Source organism: Syngnathoides biaculeatus, chromosome 13, assembly GCF_019802595.1.
Source record: "Syngnathoides biaculeatus isolate LvHL_M chromosome 13, ASM1980259v1, whole genome shotgun sequence".
In the NCBI taxonomy this organism is placed as follows: domain Eukaryota; kingdom Metazoa; phylum Chordata; class Actinopteri; order Syngnathiformes; family Syngnathidae; genus Syngnathoides; species Syngnathoides biaculeatus.
This window is the reverse complement of record NC_084652.1, coordinates 14,118,530-14,139,191: the sequence shown is the minus strand read 5'-3', so window position 1 is coordinate 14,139,191 and position 20,662 is coordinate 14,118,530. Positions and strand designations below refer to the sequence as shown.

General features: G+C 39.0%; 1 protein-coding gene across 1 annotated transcript; it reads right to left on the bottom strand.

The window, feature by feature from the left end:
* Window positions 1-903: 903 nt before the first annotated feature.
* agfg1b (ArfGAP with FG repeats 1b) lies at window positions 904-19,333 on the bottom strand. The gene is made up of 12 exons (XM_061840265.1): window positions 19,022-19,333; window positions 11,309-11,402; window positions 10,936-11,051; window positions 7,574-7,712; window positions 7,327-7,483; window positions 7,106-7,213; window positions 6,409-6,547; window positions 6,255-6,334; window positions 6,085-6,177; window positions 3,543-3,704; window positions 2,550-2,647; window positions 904-2,129 (listed from the first exon to the last, which is right to left on the bottom strand). The coding sequence occupies exons 1-12, from the start codon at window positions 19,186-19,188 to the stop codon at window positions 2,070-2,072; spliced, it is 1,413 nt and encodes a 470-aa protein (XP_061696249.1). The 5' UTR covers window positions 19,189-19,333; the 3' UTR covers window positions 904-2,069.
* Window positions 19,334-20,662: the final 1,329 nt, after the last annotated feature.

Below are 20,662 nucleotides of genomic sequence, written 5' to 3'. Positions count from 1 at the left end.
GTAGTTGTCATTTCACTCGAAGGGCCTTGATGGTTGTGGACCCATATAAGTATCACTCATTCATCATATACTTATTCCTTATATTATTACATATACACAAATTTATGGATAACTAGTTTTGAAATCCGAAGCCAGTCAAAACTGGAGCTACAATATCATTTGTTTTCAAAGTAGAATGCGTGACAATAAATGGTTGCAATATGTCACTATTTTGAAAAGTAAAGACAATTTAAAATTTTGGTATTTTACCAAGAAACACTTTTGGATCTGGGCAAGACATTTTTCCAAGGACACCCTCATAGCCCTATTTAAACATTAGCAATCATCATTTGTACCTCTTGTACCATAATTTGAGAATAAATCTATTTTCTTAATACTAACATGTACATTCCTTCATGCAAAAGTAAGATTTTTCTTGTGGAAAAAAAAATCGTATTTTCCAAGAGGTAACGTTACAGTCACTTTTGTTTGTTGTAAAAGTGGATGAAAATGTTTTTTTTTTTAAATGAAGCTACCATGTCTATCCTATATCCCGAATTGAAAAATGTGCCTATTTTCAAGAAAGCGTCGTTACAATAGCAAATTCACTTAAAAGAAAATTGTAATGAAAATGTTCTAATCCTAACTATAATCCCATAAAAATCAATTGCCTTTTAAAAAATTTTTCTTTTTTTAGGAAAAAAAAGTTGTAATATGTATATTTTTCCCTGAAGGGGAAAAATGCAAATGTAAATATTCTGTCAAAACATTTTTATGACAAAAAGAATATTTTTTTCATCGTAATTTCATGACTGTAGATTAAAGTCAGTTTTAACAAAGTCATTTTATTCTTTAATTTTTTGCATTTCAAAACTCCATCATAATATGATGCCTTTTATTTTTGGAACAGCCCCCCCAAAAAAAGACAATATTCCAACAAAAACATTATTTTTGCCTTTTCTCACACATCCAGATAAAATAATTTGCAAGGTCTTATCTGGGTAGCCCACTATTATAGTTTATAGTTGACTCGGTAAAATAACGAAGTGTGCAGTATTCAAAAATCTTTTAATTTATTTATACATATATTTATATATGTACACACTTGATTTAACTATTCTTGCAAAGACAAGAAACAACACGGAATTTGTTAGTCACGAGCGGCACAGTTGGGACCCTAAAACATGTCCAGTGACAAAGTAATCCAGTAATAAAAGGAGGCCTAGATCGAGCGCCAACTCAAGCCTGAAGGCAGACGCTGCGGAAGCTCACATTGACATGGTTCAGATGCGCATTTTTGAGACCTGCTTATCTGACATCCTAAATGACAGTTATTTGGATCATTTTGCACATTTTATCCAAATCTTCTAGATACTTGACTGTTTACATACCTCAAGTTTCAGTTTCTCACAAGATCTGGGCTTAGTTCCCGACCGATGACCTTTGGCTCTAAAATTTTAAATACTGGCAATACAGCATGCCAACAAACCTGTATGGATTTACAAAATATTTAGCAAGCTCCTTTTGGTTATAGGCCACTGTAACTGTGGTTGTGAAGGCTATTGATGGAAAATTTGGGCCCAAGTTCCAATTTAGCAGCACTTATGCTAAAATAACAAAACAATCCCTTTTTGAAATGAAATACCTGCATCTCCATGGTTGGGTTCAAACCCTAGTTCACTGATGTATAGTTAGAACCCTGTTGGTAAATTGTAAACCCTTACTTACAATATAGCATGTAGTGGTTTTTACACAAGGTGTAGCTACTCACCTTTAACACCGTCTTTGTTATACATCATACGTAAATATGATTACAAACGATATGCACACAGTTTACAGGCATAAACAAATAATATAAAAAAATCATATATAATGTATTGTATATATAGTCCAAACATTTTCCCTCTAACAGTCCCTTAGTCTTCAATATAGTCCTTTGTTTTCCTTCATAGTGTAAACTTTGTGCAGAAAGAAATGTAGTGCCAATAATAGTGTGACTGAACGGGTGTGTTGACTAATGTGCTGCATGCTGCCCTCTGGTGCTGAGGACGAGGGAAGGGGGTGGGGGGGGGGGTGAGAGGGGGTTTGTGCTACAGGAATGGGTTGGTTGAGGTACTGCTTGAAGAAAACGGTCCAGTGGGGGCTCCCGCCTAAAAGGAAAAGAGGGGTTGGGGGGTGGGGGTCACTCTTATGACAAGAATAAGCAGAGGGCAAAAGTAGACACACTCTGTAGTTAAGTAGAAGTACAGATTAAAAAATAAAATAAAGGCTAGTTAAAAGTAGCACTGATTCCACTCGTTCTACGAGCAATATTTTCACTGCTCTTCCTCTGCCGTTCTACTTGCGTAGTTGAAGTGGTATTAGCGCTAGCCACCGTTTTGAAAAAAGGAGTATAAAGTACAGGTACCGCTTTTTAAAAGCATAAAAATAAAAAGCAATGAAAAAAATACTCAAGTAAAGAGCAGGTACTTGAGAAAAATCTACTAAGTAGAACGACAAAGTATTTGTCCTGAGTTATTTCCCACCATTGGGAATGATGCTATACACGCTCAGTTTCAATTCATGCTCACCATGAAAGGATTATTGGACATGCCTGGACCAGCAACGGGCTGACCGAACGGCGTCATTGAGGGCTTGTTTGGACCATAGACAGGAAATGCAGCAGGGCCTGTATAGGGAAAGGCAAACAAGGACCTTGACATTGATAAAACACAACAATTCATCTTTTTATACGGACCTAGTGATACTGTAAAGAAGTGAAAGAGTATCAAACCCCAGCATGTCAGATTGCATTTAGGAAGTGACTGAGCCTCTACAGAGATTTCAAATTTGGTTTATAAGATTTTGGTCCACACTTCCAGGATAAAGTGGTTCTCAAACTGGTGGCGCAAGATCAGACGAGGTATAGCGTGGCTCTATTACTACAGTACAATGTAGGGGAAAAAAACACTTCGAACAAAAAATACTTGGTGTTAACCTTTATGAAATAAAAAAAGAAAATTTAAAAATGAAACAAAAAGGGGAAGAATATAAGAACAGGACATACAACTTGGCACTAAATAAAAGATGGTCAGACTGTTGTAATATACCTGACCCATGTTTCCCATCTTTTCAGAAACACATTTTGTTGTACTCATAAAACTGTTTAATTTAATTTAATTAAATTTGAGTTCATTTCTATGAACAGTTTAGTGTATATTTGAAACAATGCAATTAGGCATACAAGTGGTAGTCACAGTATGTTTGATTGGTGTCAGAATTATGAGGGTGCGTGGAAAAAAAATCTAACCCATGAGGGGCCCTTGGACCCAAAAAGTTTGAGAACCCCCAACACAGACGAAATTGTTCAATGAACTGATAACGGAAATGAAACTTCAAATGACTGAGCAGTAGTTGCCACTGACAAGGTGTGACATTCAGTTTCCTGCAAGCATAAGTGACAATTTCCAAGGCAAAGGTGACATCATGCTCAGAAAATCATAAGCATGTCCCGAGAAATGCGTGCATGGGAAACGTGGGTAAAAAGGGAGTACAAGGACACAGGAATATGGGAGGCCACTAACCATTCGACTGAGGGTGGTAGGCCCCAGGTTGAGAGTAAGGGATGGGGGCTTGGCCAGGGAATTGCTGCTGGAAGTTTCCGCTGAAACTGGTCGGGAGGCAGTACGAAGACGAATTCCCAAAGCCAGCGGGCATGCTCATTGACCCAGTACCAAATGAGGCGGCTACAAACATACATACGCAACAAAAACACAACACAAGGAGGAAACACTTATCTAAGCTTACTTGAACATTAACTCAGGAGTGGGGAAGCAAACTTTTCTGCTCAAGGGCAACATTTCACTTTTTAATGGACAGATGGGCAAGGTCGTTCAGCAATGAGGTTAAGCACAAAAAAAAAAGTTTGAAACATGTAAGAGAGTTTGTTATAAAGAAAACATTTCATGTTTTTCAAACTGTATGATTAGAATCATTTAATTTTGATAGACCAATTTGATAAAACATGTTAAAATACAAAAATACTTTGATATTTTTAATTTCTATGTAATAAATTCAGTTATTTATTGACATAAAACAAAATGAAATACATTTAATTGACAAATTATGGGGGAAATTTAAAATGTTTGTAAAATGGGAAAAATTGAGTTGTAATATTTTTAATCACTGATTTGTTACATTATTCAAAATGATTTACAATTAAATTATGAGTTATTAAATACATTAAAATTACAGAAAAGTGTTGGTAATAGCTTTAATTATAATAAATGAATCAAGTAACCAATTATTTCATGAGGGGAATAAAAAAAATCGATACACAGCAAGAGAAAAGAAAATTAAGTCAACTAAAATATGTAAAGTACTTTTAACCATCTAATACATTGGCTATTTAAAACATTTGTATTAAATTTATTTTTTTTTTTAAATACAATATATTGTTCATGTCAAAGTTCTTTTTCATTTATTATTATTATCTTTTTTAAATCTACCGGTACTATTTAATTATATAATTAAATGTGAATAATTACATTTTACTCAACCAATATTGGGTTGGGGGGGCAAAATCAATGCGACAAAGATTACAGTATTCTTCAAATTGTACAATTCTCAGTGGCGTGAACAATAAACAAAAAAAAGAGCAGGCCTTATATGTTACCGTAATTTCTCAAATAATGCACACTTTTTTACAAAAACATTTTCAAAAAGTTAATAGAGCACATTATATTTAGGTATGGATGAAAAATGAAAAATACAATGACATTTTATAGTTGTCTACAGGTACATTGAGTGGTAAAAAAAAAAAAAAAAGGTAATGTGCACCACCAACCTGAGCTCTATGACCTCCTTGGGGAAAATTTGCATTTTACAATCGTTAGCCTATCATATTTGTTGCTCCTGCACCAAAGATCAGAAATGATTGCCAATGAGTTGGTTTTAACTTAAACTAAGACAAAAAATGTCGACTACAATGACTAGTTGTGCAGCCGCTTTTAAAAGAAATGTATCATTGGTCACGCGAGGAACCCGGAAGCAGCACAGCAGTCCAAAAAGACAAAGCCCAATGGTTTCAGGACATTATCAAAACAATATGAGCTCAAACTACATAGTACAAGCGTAATGAGTACATTAAAAAAAAAAAAAAACGGGAGAGGGCACCCAATTGAAATGCTCGTTTGTTTACATTTTTTTTTAAATGTGCTAATTAGGCTCGTTTCTACGTAGTTAGAGCTGACGTTGTTTTCATAGCCAATAGACACCGTAGGAAAGCTGCTGCAGATTGATGCCGGAAGGAGGTGGAGAGGCTGCGCTGCACAACCCAAACTCTTGGGATTTAAAAAAACCTTTCCTCACAAACGCGATGGATGGCACAGAGGATGACATGCGGTGGCGCAAGATGGGATGTTCATAATGCAATGCAAGCGGCACCGGAACTGTACCAAGTCATAAATGATGAGTTTGACAGTGATCCACAAAAGGTAGCTACAATGGATATTTTTCAGATTGGAGATGAGTCAGATGCTTCTTTTGAAGTCTTGGCCAAGGATGTGTAATGTAGAGGATAAACTGCACTAGGCACAAATGTGTTATGCAAAAAAATGTTTAAGTTAAACAGTGCTAAATATTATATATATAAATATTGATTTAAGACTGCAATGTCTTAACGGTATTACTAAAATATTATGCAATCATTGAGCATTTATTTTAGTCGGTTGAGGGATTCTTTTCTGACAATGACAGGGACAAGGACAAGCGTGTCCTGTGGCCTGTCCCCGAGTTATATATTAATGCTACATCAAGATATGCACAATGATTATTATTAATGATTGCTGTACAGTTTTTGAAAAACAATACAAATACAATCCTAGCAAAATATAAATACAGATAATTGCTAATATTTTGAGCATATGGATAGCAGCAAATTGGTGGTGGGCATTGTACATTGGTAGAAGGGTTTTCCTGATTTTTTTTAGGTCAACTTTGGGCGTGCACATTATACTTAAGGACGCAATATACTCGAGAAATGATGGTATATACTTGGCCAAGTCTAGATCAAACTACAGCTAACCACACAAAAAAATGTCAATGTGTGCTAAAATGTGCACAAACCTGCAACTGATGCTCTTCCATTGGCTTGGAAAGGGTTGGTGGCCATCTCTGAGGCAACAGCTGCAGCGACGAAGGGATTTGTGGAAGGGACCCCTAAATGGAATGGTCGGTTTTTAACACAGTAAGAAAAGTATTTTTATTCTAAAGAGGACCACTAAAATCTAAGTCACCTCCAAAGCCAGGCTGCATGCTGGGTAGAACGGGTGCATTCTGGGCTGGCGATGAGCCAAGCACTGGACCAAATAAATTCCTGTCATAACAAGCCTGTATTATTGCATTACAGCCATTTGATAAATGAAATCTATGTGTCAACCAGTCTCTCACCCTTGCACATTGCTGCCTACAGAGGAGCTTAACTTGTTGTCCAACTCAGCCAAAGCAGCGTAGCGATCCTCTGTGCAGCTCCCAGTTTGAGACTGGGTTGGCACAGCACTTGACCTGGACGAAATTGGCACACCTCCTCCTGTTGAATAGTCATTTATATACTGTAAGTATATTGTACATTTTCTGACATGCTGTACTTTATGAATTTAGGTACACAGCTCCACATTGTTCTGCCACCTGGCTAGACTGCGATCCCAGTGGCCAAGGGAGCCCAGTTTTAGGTAATCAGGGAGAAAAGGCTACTGTCATGTGACAACGCAGAAAGCAGTATGACAACATGACAGGCTATAATTGCTTAGTAGTATTTAAAAGTGAAACAATTTGCACTTCGCAGTGCGTACCTGACTAACATGCTCTTTTGCGTGATTTGGTAGACGAGATGGATAGTTGTGTTAGCTTTTCACAGCAAATCTAATTAGCAGTAGTATATGCCCCAGTATGTTGACGCTTACTCTACCTTTGACTCTGTGGCGCCACAAATTTCACCAAGAATTCTAGATTAAGTGCATCCATCAGGTTTTCATGTTCTACATGTTCAGAGGAGCTAGGACATAGCGCAGTGATGTATATACGCTAAGTATGAAATGACATGGTGAGGAACTGAAGACAAGCTGGTGGAGATGGAGGGGGAGGGTACCTGTGGAAAAGGACTTTGAGGTGGGTGACGTACTCAGATGGGATGGAATTGCAGTGTTTCCAAATGCGTCAAAGTTGGCAAAGTTGCTGTCTGTATTACCCTGAGATGCTGTAGCCAACAACAAGGGCATATTGGATGATGAATGAAAGGGTAATGTCATGAAATGATGACAGGATGTACATTCATTTAGGAAAAAATGGTGGTGGGGGGGGGTCTTTTACCTGACTGGCTTGAAAAATGTGCAAAGTTGGCAAAGTTGGTGGACGTGGCAGCCTGTGTGGGTGGGGCAGCAAAGATGTCACCGCCCAGGTCCGACAGGAGGTCAAACTTTTTCTCTTGGGCTGTGATATGAACCTGGGAGCGCACTAACCCTGGAGACTTGACACAAGACATAGAAAGTCACATGACGTTTTCCTCAAATCATAATTCTAAAGAGAACAGATGTGTGGTTTCAAAGTGTTTTCTTACTTGACGAAGTGGGGTCTTGTTGAGCTGTAAGGTCTTGAGAGGCTGTACTTCTGGGGTACTGCCAGTGCTGCTGGCTGATGAGCCCGACACCGATGCCTGGACGCTTATGACTGACCTGGCTTGGTCTGGAGGTACATACCTTTAAAATGAAGGGAAATAAAAAAATAAAAATAAAATTATGAAGATTTAAAGTGAATGCGAGTTAAAATCCAGTAATCATTGATTCAAACAGTAAGCTTTGTGCGTGATCAGAAATACTGACTTATATTCACAACCTAAATTCTAATATTTATTTCATGAAATTGTATTTATTCTCAACATTTTCTTCTCTTTATTGTAGGGATGAGGGGGGAAGCACTGTAGGGCACTTTGTTTTTCCCCCTTCAAAACCTGTTAATAGTTGCTTTCAGTTATTCTATGAAATGCAATCTTATGATGACATCATTTTCTCACTTTATTTCTGAAGTTACATTAAACAGAGCCGTCACAAATGAGAATTTGCATTCAGTAGTACTGCAATTAGTAATTGAGTATTTACTGACAATTCTTTTGAATCTTCTTCTTCTTTTTTTCCTTTTGGCTTGTCCTGTTAGGTGTCGCCACACCGTGTCATCTTTTTCCATCTAAGCCTATCTCATGGATCTTCCTCTGTAACATCCATTGACCTCATGTCTCCTCACCACATCCATAAACCTTTTCTTTGGTCTTCCTCTCGCTCTTTTGCCTGGCAGCTCTATCCTCAGTACCCATCTACCAATATACTCACGCTGTCGCCTCTGGACATGTCCAAACCATCAAAGTCTGCTCTTTCTAACCTTGTCTCCAAAACATCCAACTTTGGCTGTCTCTCTAATGATCTCATTTCTAATCCTATCCAACCTGCTCACTCCTAAAGAGAACCTCAGCATCTTCATTTCTGCCACCTCCACCTCTGCTTCCTCGTCTCTTCAGTGCCACAGTCTCTAATATCAAGTAAATATATATATAATATATTTTTGTTTGGTTAATGACTGTACAAAAGAAAATGAGACATTTACCTTAATAAAGAACAAACGACCAATTGGTTTCTTGTTTTAGAGAACCAACTGTATTTTTCTTAAATTCACATTGGGCATATTGCAGGAAATTGCATTTTCTTGATCACAATCATTTCTAGTCCTGACAAATAAAATAAAAAATAAATGGATTTCACTTCAAACACGGCATTTTTTTGTATCGAAAACATAAGGCATGAACTTAAAAGCAGTTTATCTTGTTATAAAGGCACAATTTTATCAAACTGTGGTATCTCAGTCAGAACACAAGGCAAAAAGATTTCAAAAAGAGGAAAGAAGAAGACAGACAAAGAATATACCAGTATATTCATGTCGAATAGATGTGAACTGTGCTGATGGGTAAATAACGTGGGGGAAAAAAAATACAAAACTGATTTTTGACAACATGACAAACCAGAGTGTAATAAACAGGAAGCCCAAACAGCAGATGGTGGGCCCGCCGTCTTAATGATTTTTGTGATCGCTCACAGAGCTATTTGGTAATGCTAACAAAAACAAGCAGACAAGCAGCTATGCGATTCCTACAATCCAATGTGGATTTTTTTTGCAATAATTAACATCCTTATTCTTAACATTAATTCTCGTTGCTTCTGTGTGTTACTCGTACTTTGTGGAATGTGAATCTTCTGTAACTATGACATTTATAGTTGATTTGTGTTTACTTTAGGTCGTGTGAAAAAATATCCTCCTGGTCAATTCTTCTACTTGAACATGTCCAATTGGGCATTTAAAGAGACAAACACTAGTTAAAGGTCAGAGGACAAACATGTAAACATTTTTCTTGATAAATTTTGAACTCCTTTATAAACCACATATGCCATTTTGAAGTGATTATATAGCAGATGAGTGATTATCATCAGATTGGTATGTTTGGAGTCCTCGATGTGCATAACAAAAACCTCATTTTTAGCTCAACTACAGTTACATTACATGAACAAAGCAAATGTGAATTTTAACTGACCCCATAACATTAGTGTATTCAGACACTTCCACCTGAGTGATATCAATTGACAAAATTTACTTAATGGATACAGCATTCTGAAATTTCTGTAAAAAAATAAATATTGGCATGTTAACATACAGAGCAGGGGTCAGGAACCTAGGCTCGCGAGCCATACTTGCCTCTTTGATGGTTCCATATAGCTCACAGAGCTCTCATAACGATATACTGTACATGATTTCTGACATGCATGCTACGTAAATGACGCACGGACAGTTTGTCCTAGTGGGCTTGTTGTAGTTTGCCGTGGAAGTCGATGTGCCTCGGTGCAAAAGGGTCGAACACCAATCTGTTGGAGCAACTAATTCGGGAAACGACTTTTTTTTGACAAAGGTCGCTCAAAGAAAAAAAAATATGAGTACCACCGAAGGTTTTAACAAGAATGGACAGCCTTTGTGGAGCGAGACGGTTCTGCTGTGTCTAAATTCACAGACGGTGAGTATGCCAAAGCATTCGTATTCGATGTTGCCAATAAACATTTTAACAACTTTGGATAAAGACAACATAATAAAACGAATAAAAGATATGCCTTTGTCGGCAAGAACTGTTCACCATCGTACCAGCATGATGGCGAATCAAATTGAATTACGTTCACAAATTACAGATGGAATTCTCAACACCTGTGGCAGGAAAACCGGGCAGCACCAGAAGTTGCATTAATGGTAAGAAGTACTTTTGTCATCATTGATTAGCAACAGCATAACAATGCTATTTAAAATAATTCTGAGACTTATTGTTCTCTAAAAGTGTTGGTCTTACATAAACACGCAAATACAGCTGTATTTAGTTTTTAAAATATTGTATGGCCCTTTTGAAATTACATGTTAAAATATTTGGCATTTATGGTTCTCTCAATCGAAAAGATTCCCGACCCCTGATACAGAGACAGCTGCAGAATATTCATCTCTCAAATCTTTGGTAAAAGTGACTTTTAAGTCAAATAGACTTGGATCCGAATGAAGTCATAGGACTTTGCTGTTAAAGTCCGGGTCAAGTCTAAATTCATCTAATGTATGGCTCGGGTCTGACTCCTGACTCTGGATAGTGGTGATATTAGGAGAAAGATAAAATTGAGTACATTCCCACTGAAGGCCAAGATACCAAATGGTGAAATCTTAAAAACATGACAGGGTTCCATTTATTTTTGATCATTTCTACTTAGTGGTGTCCACGTCATAGTACAATAGTGGCCGCAAACAACCAAATCACTATATATCTATTTGATATAAAAATCACTACAAAACAATTAACTAAATCGGATATTATTTGAGTAGATGAAAAACCACCAAACAATAACTTCACCATACCATCTTTTCTTTTCATATTTTTCCTGGAGGAACTCTTTCACTTTCTGCGGCTCTCGGAAATCTGGAACAACTGATGTCCTGTCATCGTAGAGGCCCAACCAGATGTGTCTACAGACCTATAGCAGGACAGGGTGGGGGTTAAGAGGAATGAAGGAGGTTGGAGGGAAGGAGGGGAATTTGAGTGGGGGGTGTCCAAGAGAGGTGAGATAAAGTAGCAGGAAGGGGGTTGGGAAGAAGAGAAATGGAAAAAGAAAAAAAAAAAGTCCAGATGACTGCCAACAATTTTAACAAAGCAGAACTGAAAAAGGCAGAAAGATGACTTGAGAATGAAAGGCAATCAAATATGTTCAAGAAAGTTCCAGGAGTGTGTTACCTCATTGCTGTGTTTCTGTAGGAACTCAATTTCTTGCTGTGTGAAAGTAGTCATAGAAATCGACTTCACTCTGTGTGGGGGGTTCAGCCCTCGCCTGTGGGGTAGAGCAGGATTTTGTTAGCTAAAATATAAAAGGCCAGATGCAATCCAATGCCGTGTTTGTGCGTGTGTGCAAACAAATTCCTAAATACAACACCAAACAACTCCGGCAGGCATTTACTACCACTGCATTCCTTGAATTCAAACTAAAGCTGAATGATCACAAGTAAATCATTTGGAAAGCTTGATATGTGGAGCCTCAATTGAACACTTTGAATAGATTTTGATCTCGCAGTTTTGTTAAAACATTCAAGCCATCGTCACGGCTGGAATGTGATTTTGATCCTGGCAACTCTTTGCACAGATAAACAACCAAAGCAACGTTACGTCAAAATTACACTCCACGATTCCTTCAACTGACATGTTAGTAAAGATGGAGACATTACTTTTAAAAATATCAGGGGGCATGTTCAAATTAATTTTCACTCCAGAAACTATATGACAGAGAATGCGGCCGCACTGACATCTGTTCACGCAAGCATATATGAAGTACCAAACAAAGACAGGATACAAAGAAAATTCCAATAAAAAAATGTCCAGTCAGTGGAATTTTTCCAGCTTGTTTATAAGGAATTGTTCACCATCTGCACAGTATTGACCGTCATGTTCCAGAAATTCACTAATTAATCCATTCTTTAAAATAAATAAATAAATATTTAAAAAAAAATTAATAAAATGTGCAGAATGAACTCCAGAGCTCTCCTGAAAACAGTTTTAGTAAATTGAAAATTTGTAGTTTAACCAAAATGCCTTGCATTAAGCTGTTTACACTGTTGCTGGTGGGCACGGCAGCCCCATCTCAGACCATGGTTGACAAAACAGGATAGTTGTGAGATGCCACTGGGGTGTGGGATTGGCAAACATGACAAGTACTGATTGCCATGAACAGATTCTGGTTTGTCAAAACATTTGCACGGCAGACACGGGACCAGAAAAGAGACTTGGTAGGCTCCAGTAAAACGTGCACACAACTATACCGGACAGTAAGTAATAATCTCATATAAAATATCAAAACTTGGAAGCGATCCCTCGCATGACGGGAAGCATATGTATTTCCCAGCATTTCCAAGTCTGTGCCTGAAACTCTTCTAAAGCTAAGCCATGTGTTCAATTTATCTGCAAAACCCATTATACCATACTTATTACTTATGTTTGCTGTAGAATGTGCGCGTGCCAAGAGAGGCAGAGAGCACTTTCAAATGCACTGTATACTGTGCACAAAGGATGTATTAGTCAATAACTTGACAAAAAAGTATTATTATCCACAATTGATTGAGTGGCAGTATGTGGGCCCCCCCATACCGACACCAATCCTGGAGCCTTGTAAGGGAGCTTCATTCGACTCTGTCACACCCACAAACATGCTCCAAATGTACGATTCACATTACTTCAGTCAAAAGCATAGAACGTGAGAAGCATGAAGAACGCCATGAGAACATGATGGGTCGGGAGGGAACCAGTGGCATTCGTGGTACGCCGCTGAATGAACCACTGGGCCCTGGAGCCACTGGGCATTAAACTTAAGGAAGTGTTTCTGAAGTATTTACATTAGACCAGGGGTCCTCAATCCGTGAAGGTCAATTGCGAGGCAGTTTCGGTTGATCACGACACCGTGCTGAGAAAAAAAAAAGAAAAAAAAAGAGACAGCCGTATTTTTTTTTTTTTTTACTTTAGCTCACCGCGCATGTGCCAACAACGACAGTGCAGGAAAACACACTGTCAGTGAGTTCCCCCCTATTTTAAGCTTTCTTATCAAACATGAGTATGGATGCTGCAGTAAAGAAGACAAAAACGTATCACTTTCATACGGAATGGGGGCGCCCAACTTTTTAACAATGTCATTTTCGAAATGAGTTTGCCTCATCTGCCAGTGTCTTAAATGTGGAGCGGCATTTTCGAACTGTTTATGGAAAATACCTCACTGACATTCCGCCGAAAAGCAAGCTGAGAATGAGAAAAGTGAACGAACTAAAATCCCAATTGAGTGCACAGCAGTCACTTTTCACACATTATAAAAAAAATCAACAGCGAAAGCTGCCACGGAAGCATCGTTCCGCGTTCGTCACATCATCGTTAATAACAAGAAGTCCATTCAAGATGAAGAGATAGTAAAAGAGGCATATCTGACTTTCTCTGAACTTTTAAAAATAAGGCGGAAATATTATCTTCAATAAAATCTCTGCAGCTGTAAAGGCAAGGCACATAAACATACATTTACACATAAAGAATCCTCAATATACTTTAAAATAAATATGCTTTTCATTTTTGTACAGGGTAATCTTTTTGACTTGGTCATTCTAAAAAAAAAAAAAAAAAAAAAAAACACTTTTTTTTTCTTATTCACGGAGTGTAAGGAACATAACCCCGCAAATAACTGGACCACTGTACTGCATTTTGTTATTTGGTAAAGAGAAATGTTGGTTCAGTTGATACATAGAATACTTTATTAGTCCAAGAAAGGGCAATTCCGTTTTGGTGCACAACAGCAATAAAGCCAATGCTTGAATATGAATCCACACATTTTGTATTACCACTTCATATAACTAAGAGACTAAACAGTGGATTCAAAACAAATATAATACGTAGGTCTGGCTCTATACTCAGAAGAAAAAGTGAGGCTACGTTTTCTTATGAAAACACGCAAGGCCGGTTAGAAAGCTGCTGGGGAGCTTTCCGACTGTGTAGAGTTCCCAGAAGACTTGTGGAGGGGTAATGGAGAAATCCTGGCGGAAAAACCTCCCTGCGGGAAGGGATTTAAAAACAACACTGGTGGTAAAGTACTGTGGAGGTTAGGTAAGAGTCCAAGCGGTGCAAAAATTGTGGAAGGATGTGAGAATGCTGGTTAATGCAACTACCCCCCTACAGTATTTAAACTCAATTTATATAAAAAATAAATCACTATATTCTCTGACAACGGGAGGAGTTGTCAAATCCTTTCAGAATTGATTATTCTACCAATTATTCAAATTCAGAAACACTGACTTTCATTATTCAATAAAAAATATGCAAGTGAGGTACAGGCACGATAGTTTTCTATTCTACATTTTAGTGTATAACCTGTGACTTTGAATGTGCGTGGCTTTCAAAGGTGGGGCCTGGTGACGTGGGCTTAGGCAATGAGTGTTCAGTCGGGAATTGCAAGATCAGGTACACTAAGTGACTTTCTGCTAACTGCGTAACTGTTAGCCAGTGTGTGTCACTTGTGGCTTTAACAGTCCCGCATATCAATGTGCTTATTACGCGTCTATTTTGTTACAATTTGTTCAACAAAACGATGCATCAGTGATCTTGTCAATCCTTGACGACCTGGGGGGCCTTTACAATCCGTTCTAACTAGCAGAGGTAGGCTGTATAAAATTGGCTAACATCAATACCATGTATTGATGTACCTGTACTGATATGATACATCTAGTTAGTTTTGCTTTGTTGTAGACATATTGCGGTTTATCTTCTTTTTTTAAGTGTGAAACAATCCCGACCTTTGGAAATTCTCTATCTAAATATTCTAATGTTGTCAGCCTAACACCGGAATTCCCCAGATCATTTTCAACCTTCTCTTAAGAAAACAAATCGATAAATAAAATACAATTGTGCTGGCTAAAAAAAAATGAAAAATCTTATTTTTTTGGAAAACATTCAAACATGACTTGGGCAACTCTGCTATTAGGCTAATGTAAAAATATGTATCTTGTGCTCAAGGGTTGGAAACCACTGGTTTGGTGTACCACTGTACACCTTAGTCATAGACCCAGATCTGTAAAGCATATATACCACATAACGAAATGGGAAATACAAGTGACTGTCTAGGCCCCACCACAGAGTACAAAGTGAGCACTTTGCTGAACTCAACTTCACTAGTGCTGATTTCCCAATATGTTAGTTTTAGGAGTGGAACTGAGATATGGCCCACTGAGCTACAATGAATGTCATTTCAAAAGCGAAGAAATTGTGGGAGTCACCCTTGCTTTGCCTTGAAGAGGCCCTGTTGAAAATAAGGTCAATTTGCACACCCCCCAAAAAATGGATAGTGGTGGAAGTAACAAAAGTCCAACTGTCTTGTTAAGGTAGTGAAGTAGATTTTTCAGAGATGCGTACTATAGTACCGTAAACTAAAAAGATAAAATATAAATAAAATATAATGTGCACCCATGGATAATACACAGCCCGAAAGCTGTACACAAAAACCTGGAAAACACTAATAATAATAATACAATGCATGATTTTGCTTCTACCCATATATTCAAAATGTATTAGATGCATTTTGTTTTGTTTTCATTTTTCAAAGAATTATTCTGAAGTTACGCACTTTATTTCAACATGTAAAAGTAAGTTTCTTTCAGCTTGTGTAATAATTACTTATTTACTTGCTCTTAGTTTGTATGTAAATGAGAAAACACAGTTCTGCTCATATGTTTCATTACCCAGGCGTAATTTGCAAGATGTCAAAAATTATTCAACGAAAACATGCATTATACATAAATAAATGTGCATTATACTAAGAGGATTTTTCTGAGCATTTTTAACTTTTACTCCCAATGTTTGAAAACATAGTTGTACTTTCTAGACTTCACACCAGTCTGATCAGATTAATCGGTATCAGCCGATCATTCACGTTGTTTTCCTTTTTTTTTTTTTTTTAAACCTGTCTTTTTCAGCTGCATAGCCTTGCAGAATAGTGGATCTGTAAGGTCTTTGTGCTGTAACAGTTTTTCTATGCAACAGGGGAGTTTAAAATATTCCCATTGCTTTTTTTATATCTATTTTTAAATTAAGCAGAGCTAATGACATTCATTTTGTGTTTATTCACAATGCAGTCAGACAGAAAAATGTTTCAAGGACAGACAGGGGGATAGAGTGGACAAGGAGTGACAAACAAAGCAGAACAATCGCGAAACAGTCTAGATATTAAAACGCAAGCAAAATTACACACTTTATTTCAAGATTGGGGAGAGGTGGTTGGAGGTGTGGCACCCAGTGAGGTCATGGAATAACTAACCAAGAAAACCAGATAGAGGAACGAAAAGCTTAGGACATGACGTGAGAAAATGAGGACGGCACTGCCATCGTCGAGTGGTGCGGTGGGATTCTTTTTTAAGTGTCTAAATACCTGTAAGCAGTGAGTTGATATGCTAGTATAACCTGTGTTGTTATCAATGATCACAGCACGTGTAATTAAAGCCCAAGTGTCATCCCTATAAACATTCTAAAATAGAAATTGATATGGAAAATACATAACATTATTCACTTCAATGTCTAAAAGAAAAATAAATATGAGCAGAGAGCGTGTCATCCATGTGAAAAGTTGCGGAAGTGTCATTCGACATCCAAGTGGTCACCGTATTGGCTGCATCTACTGCCCGTGACGTCAGCGAGGCACGGCTTAGGCGGTGGCTTGTTCGCCCACCTTATATGAGACACGGAAGCTCTTTTCAAAGAAGAGAACATCTCACAACTGAGTGAGGAGTCTGGGACAATATTACCCAATTGTTTCAAGCCATATTTAGATGATACGCGGATCGCTTCTAACTAACAACAGACTCCCAGACATTATGTATGAGCCAGCCTGGCCGAAGCCGTGGTCGTCCGTGAGGCATGGCATCGGCGGCGGTTCGTCCACTCACCGACTATGGGACACGGAAGTTCGGCCAAAGCCGTGATCGGCGGACACAGCGCCGACGGGCAGAGACACATTTACCACCTCTGATTTATGGACACGGATCTTTTGTTACGTTCTGAAAGGATTACGTCCTCCCCCAGCTATTGTTTTTTTTAGTAGCTCTATATACACCTACGTGTCATTTGGAACCCACGAAGCTCCCGTCCTTTACACCCGTGCAATACATATTTCACGACGAACCGGGTCTCTTGGAAACTTATGAAGGGTAAATCCATCCTCCTGAGTGTTCGACCAATATACAGGAATGCAACAAGCCGGCATTTTGGCTAACACGAAGGAATAACGAGCTAGCATCCCGCAGGTAAAACTAATAGAAACAAACGAGTCCGCTTACGTGTGTGACTGCCCTTAACGTCACTTTCTGCTTCTCGTTTAAAACAAATCCCTCTAGAGGATTTTCATGGCGGGAGTTACAACAAGCCAAATACATCAAAATCATGTTTTGTGGAGAAAAAACGGATGGATCCATACCAGCTGCCATTTTTTTCATTAATAACATACTAAAAATCATGCATTTCATGACAGTGGTAGTTTAAAGTCTACGGCGTTTTTATGGAACTTATTAGTGAATGAACACCATACCACATGCATGTTAGTTAACTGGTGTATGGAGCTGCTGAGCCAGCACATGGAGAAAGAGTAAACCTGGCCCTCCAGGCTGGGTGAGTCACAGACCCCATCCACAAGGGAACCCAACCAGGGGGACACCACCGAGCACCCATGAGGCTCGACTGAAGGAACTGACCATTGCCAAGTGGAGGAGCAAGGGCACCAGACTACATACCCTCTCGTGAAAAGGGTTGGGCATCGAGGATTGAGAACTGACCAGAGTGAGAAAACTACTTTGAAGTTGACTTTACACCGATCTAAACACCTTGATCAGAATCAGCCAATAATTAGTTTGCATGTTCTCCCCGCACCTGCGTGGGTTTTATCTGGGCACTACGGTTTCCTCCCAATCTCAAAAACACGCATTAGTTGGAGACTCTAAATTGCCTTTCGGTGTAATTGTAAGTGTGAATGGTTGATAGTTTCTATGTGCCCTGTGATTGGCTGGCAACCATTTCAGGGTGTCAATCTGTACTTCTATGTGTGCAGTTAGAGTATTTTTCCCAACTCTGTCTATTGTTTCTTAATTTCTACTTGAATACATTTCATTCTGTACTTTTCTACTTTTAAGTTCAAAGGAATTTCATCAGTAATCTACTTTCACCAAAGGTTTGTTACATTTGTATCGTACTGACTTGAGTATTTTTGCCACCTCTACATACTACTGAAAGTAAAAATCCATTTGTACTTTCTTCCAGTACATTTCAGTCCGTCCCTTTTTTACCCAAAATATTTGCACTTCAAATGTACAGTGTCAGTAGTTGTGCCACCTTTGTTAGTATTTTTTTTTTGTACTTGTGACCATTTCAGACTGTTCTTTTAGCTGAACATCTACTCACTACTACAGTGTTAGCACCTGTGGTTATTGTACATATTTGGCATTACTGATGAAAAAAAAAAGCTATTTTTAATAGACTGCATTTCAAAATGTGAACCAATTTTCTTGGTAAAAGAATTTGAATCAGTACTTCTCCAACGGTTCTAGTGTGTAAATTCTTTTGCCACCTAAGTCTGTCAACCACCAACGTCGCTGACCATGACCACACCAGCAACACCCACGAGACCACGTTCCACTAATCCACTGACAAATTCTTCCGGCCGAATGTGACTTTGAAGACACCACGCCTTCATCTAAAGCTCGTAAGCACACGACGACGGCCTGACACCGAACCAGTCTTCGAGTCCCAACTGTCTCTACTTGAACGCTTAGCATGCCTGCTAACAGAACCGCCAAGTCAGGCAGCGGCGGAGGCTCCGCAGCTTTCCCTTCCTCCGGTAAAAGCTGAAGTCTTCACCGGGTGGACGACAACGATGAGAATGGGACTTACAAGATACCGGAGCAGGTGGTACAGACGAAGGAGCCCACTGTCATGTTGACATAGGTCGGGCCGCGCTGGTCACAATCGAAGCATTTCCGATTCGCGGGGAGGCTAGTCATTTCCCGGAGCATCTTCAAATGAGTCTCCTCTTGCTTTCGCTTCGCGCTGGTCGCCATGGTTAGGGAGGTTCGGTGAAAGACCTGGAACGGGGTGGGTGTCTTCGGGGGGCCGCGTTGGACGGCAGCGGCCGGGTAGGTAGGTTGCCGGGCGGGGAGGGAGGGAGAAAGATAGGCAGCAGGCTGAGAGAGCTAAGGATGGGCGACTGACAAAATCTTCTTCTCTGGACAAAAAAAAAAAGAGAGAAAATTATTCTCCTCAAGTCACAGCGCCACTCGGAGGACAAACTTCTATTGCAGTCCCTTAAAAATTAAAATTAAAAAAGACACGAGCACAGCTTTATTTCATAAAATACAAAGTGTTGTACCTGAACAAGTTAAATGAACGAATGTTCAGAATTTTCATGAACCAGCTTATATTTTGTTGAATATTGCCGTAAACCTAATTTACTCCATTCATATCTGCCGGATAAACGTAATTGAGAACGCGTTCATTGATTCTGGCGTCAAAAAAAGATCGTTCGAAAGAAAGTTCATTTTTATTCAGGAGTGACAGGTTTTCTCTGGACTTCAAGCACAAAACCCGTCTCCACACACAATTGATAGGCCTTCATATGTCGGCAATGAAAGCTGTTCAGTATTTGGCTTGAGTTGCGTTGAGGGACACTGCGTTAATTGGAAACTCTAACTTGCCCTTCGATGTACTCGTGATGGCGGCACGGTGACGCTGCTGGTAAAGCGTTGGCCTCACAGTTCTGAGGTCCCGGGTTCAATCCCCAACCCACCTGTGTGGAGTTTGCATGTACTCCCCGTGCCTGCGTGGGTTTTCTCCGGACACTCCGGTTTCGTCCGGACACTCCGGTTTTCTCCCACATTCAAAAAAAACATGCAACATTAATTGGACAGTCTAAATTGCCCATAGGTGTGATTGTGAGTGCAACTGTTGTCTGCCTCCATGTCCCCTGCGATTGGCTGGCGACCAGTTCAGGGTCTACCAAACATAGCTGGGATACACTCCAGCGACCCTTGTGAGGATAAGCGGCCCAGAAAATGGATGGATGGAGTAATAATAATTTAGTCTAGACTATTGTTGTGTCCCTGGGTTTTCACTCAGTTACTACAACACATTGCTCCCTCCGATGATGAACAAAAATACATTGTGGTAAATGAAAAATAATATTCTACGTGAAATGGGATAAGTACCTGCAGCACACTTTATGATCTCTCGGGGTACACGGTTGTGAATCACTGCGCTCAACTAATTTACTCAGTCACACAAAAATATTCAGAAATTATTTAATGCTAATTTAATTCTATTGACAGTATTGAAAGTACTGTTTAACGCGGATACCGCTAAATTGTATTTACAAAACAGTGCTCTTTTCCAGATCTCAGTTACAAAAATCCACCATCATAATTCAAGTCTGTGGTCTGTGCCTTGGCATAGATTTCACAACAGGTGCTCGTTGAATACCTTGTGATGAAACATCGCTTGTCCTTTTTGGGCTCGGGGAAAGCCACCCTGACAGAGATC

Coding starts and splice junctions, on each gene's coding strand:
- agfg1b (XM_061840265.1), bottom strand. CDS start 19,188: ATGGCGACCAGCGCGAAGCGAAAGCAAGAGGAGACTCATTTGAAGATG. Junction 11,403..19,021: donor ACCACCTGCTCCGGTATCTT/GTAAGTCCCATT, acceptor TCTACCCCACAG/GCGAGGGCTGAACCCCCCAC. Junction 2,130..2,549: donor TGTCCAATAATCCTTTCATG/GTGAGCATGAAT, acceptor TTTTCCTTTTAG/GCGGGAGCCCCCACTGGACC.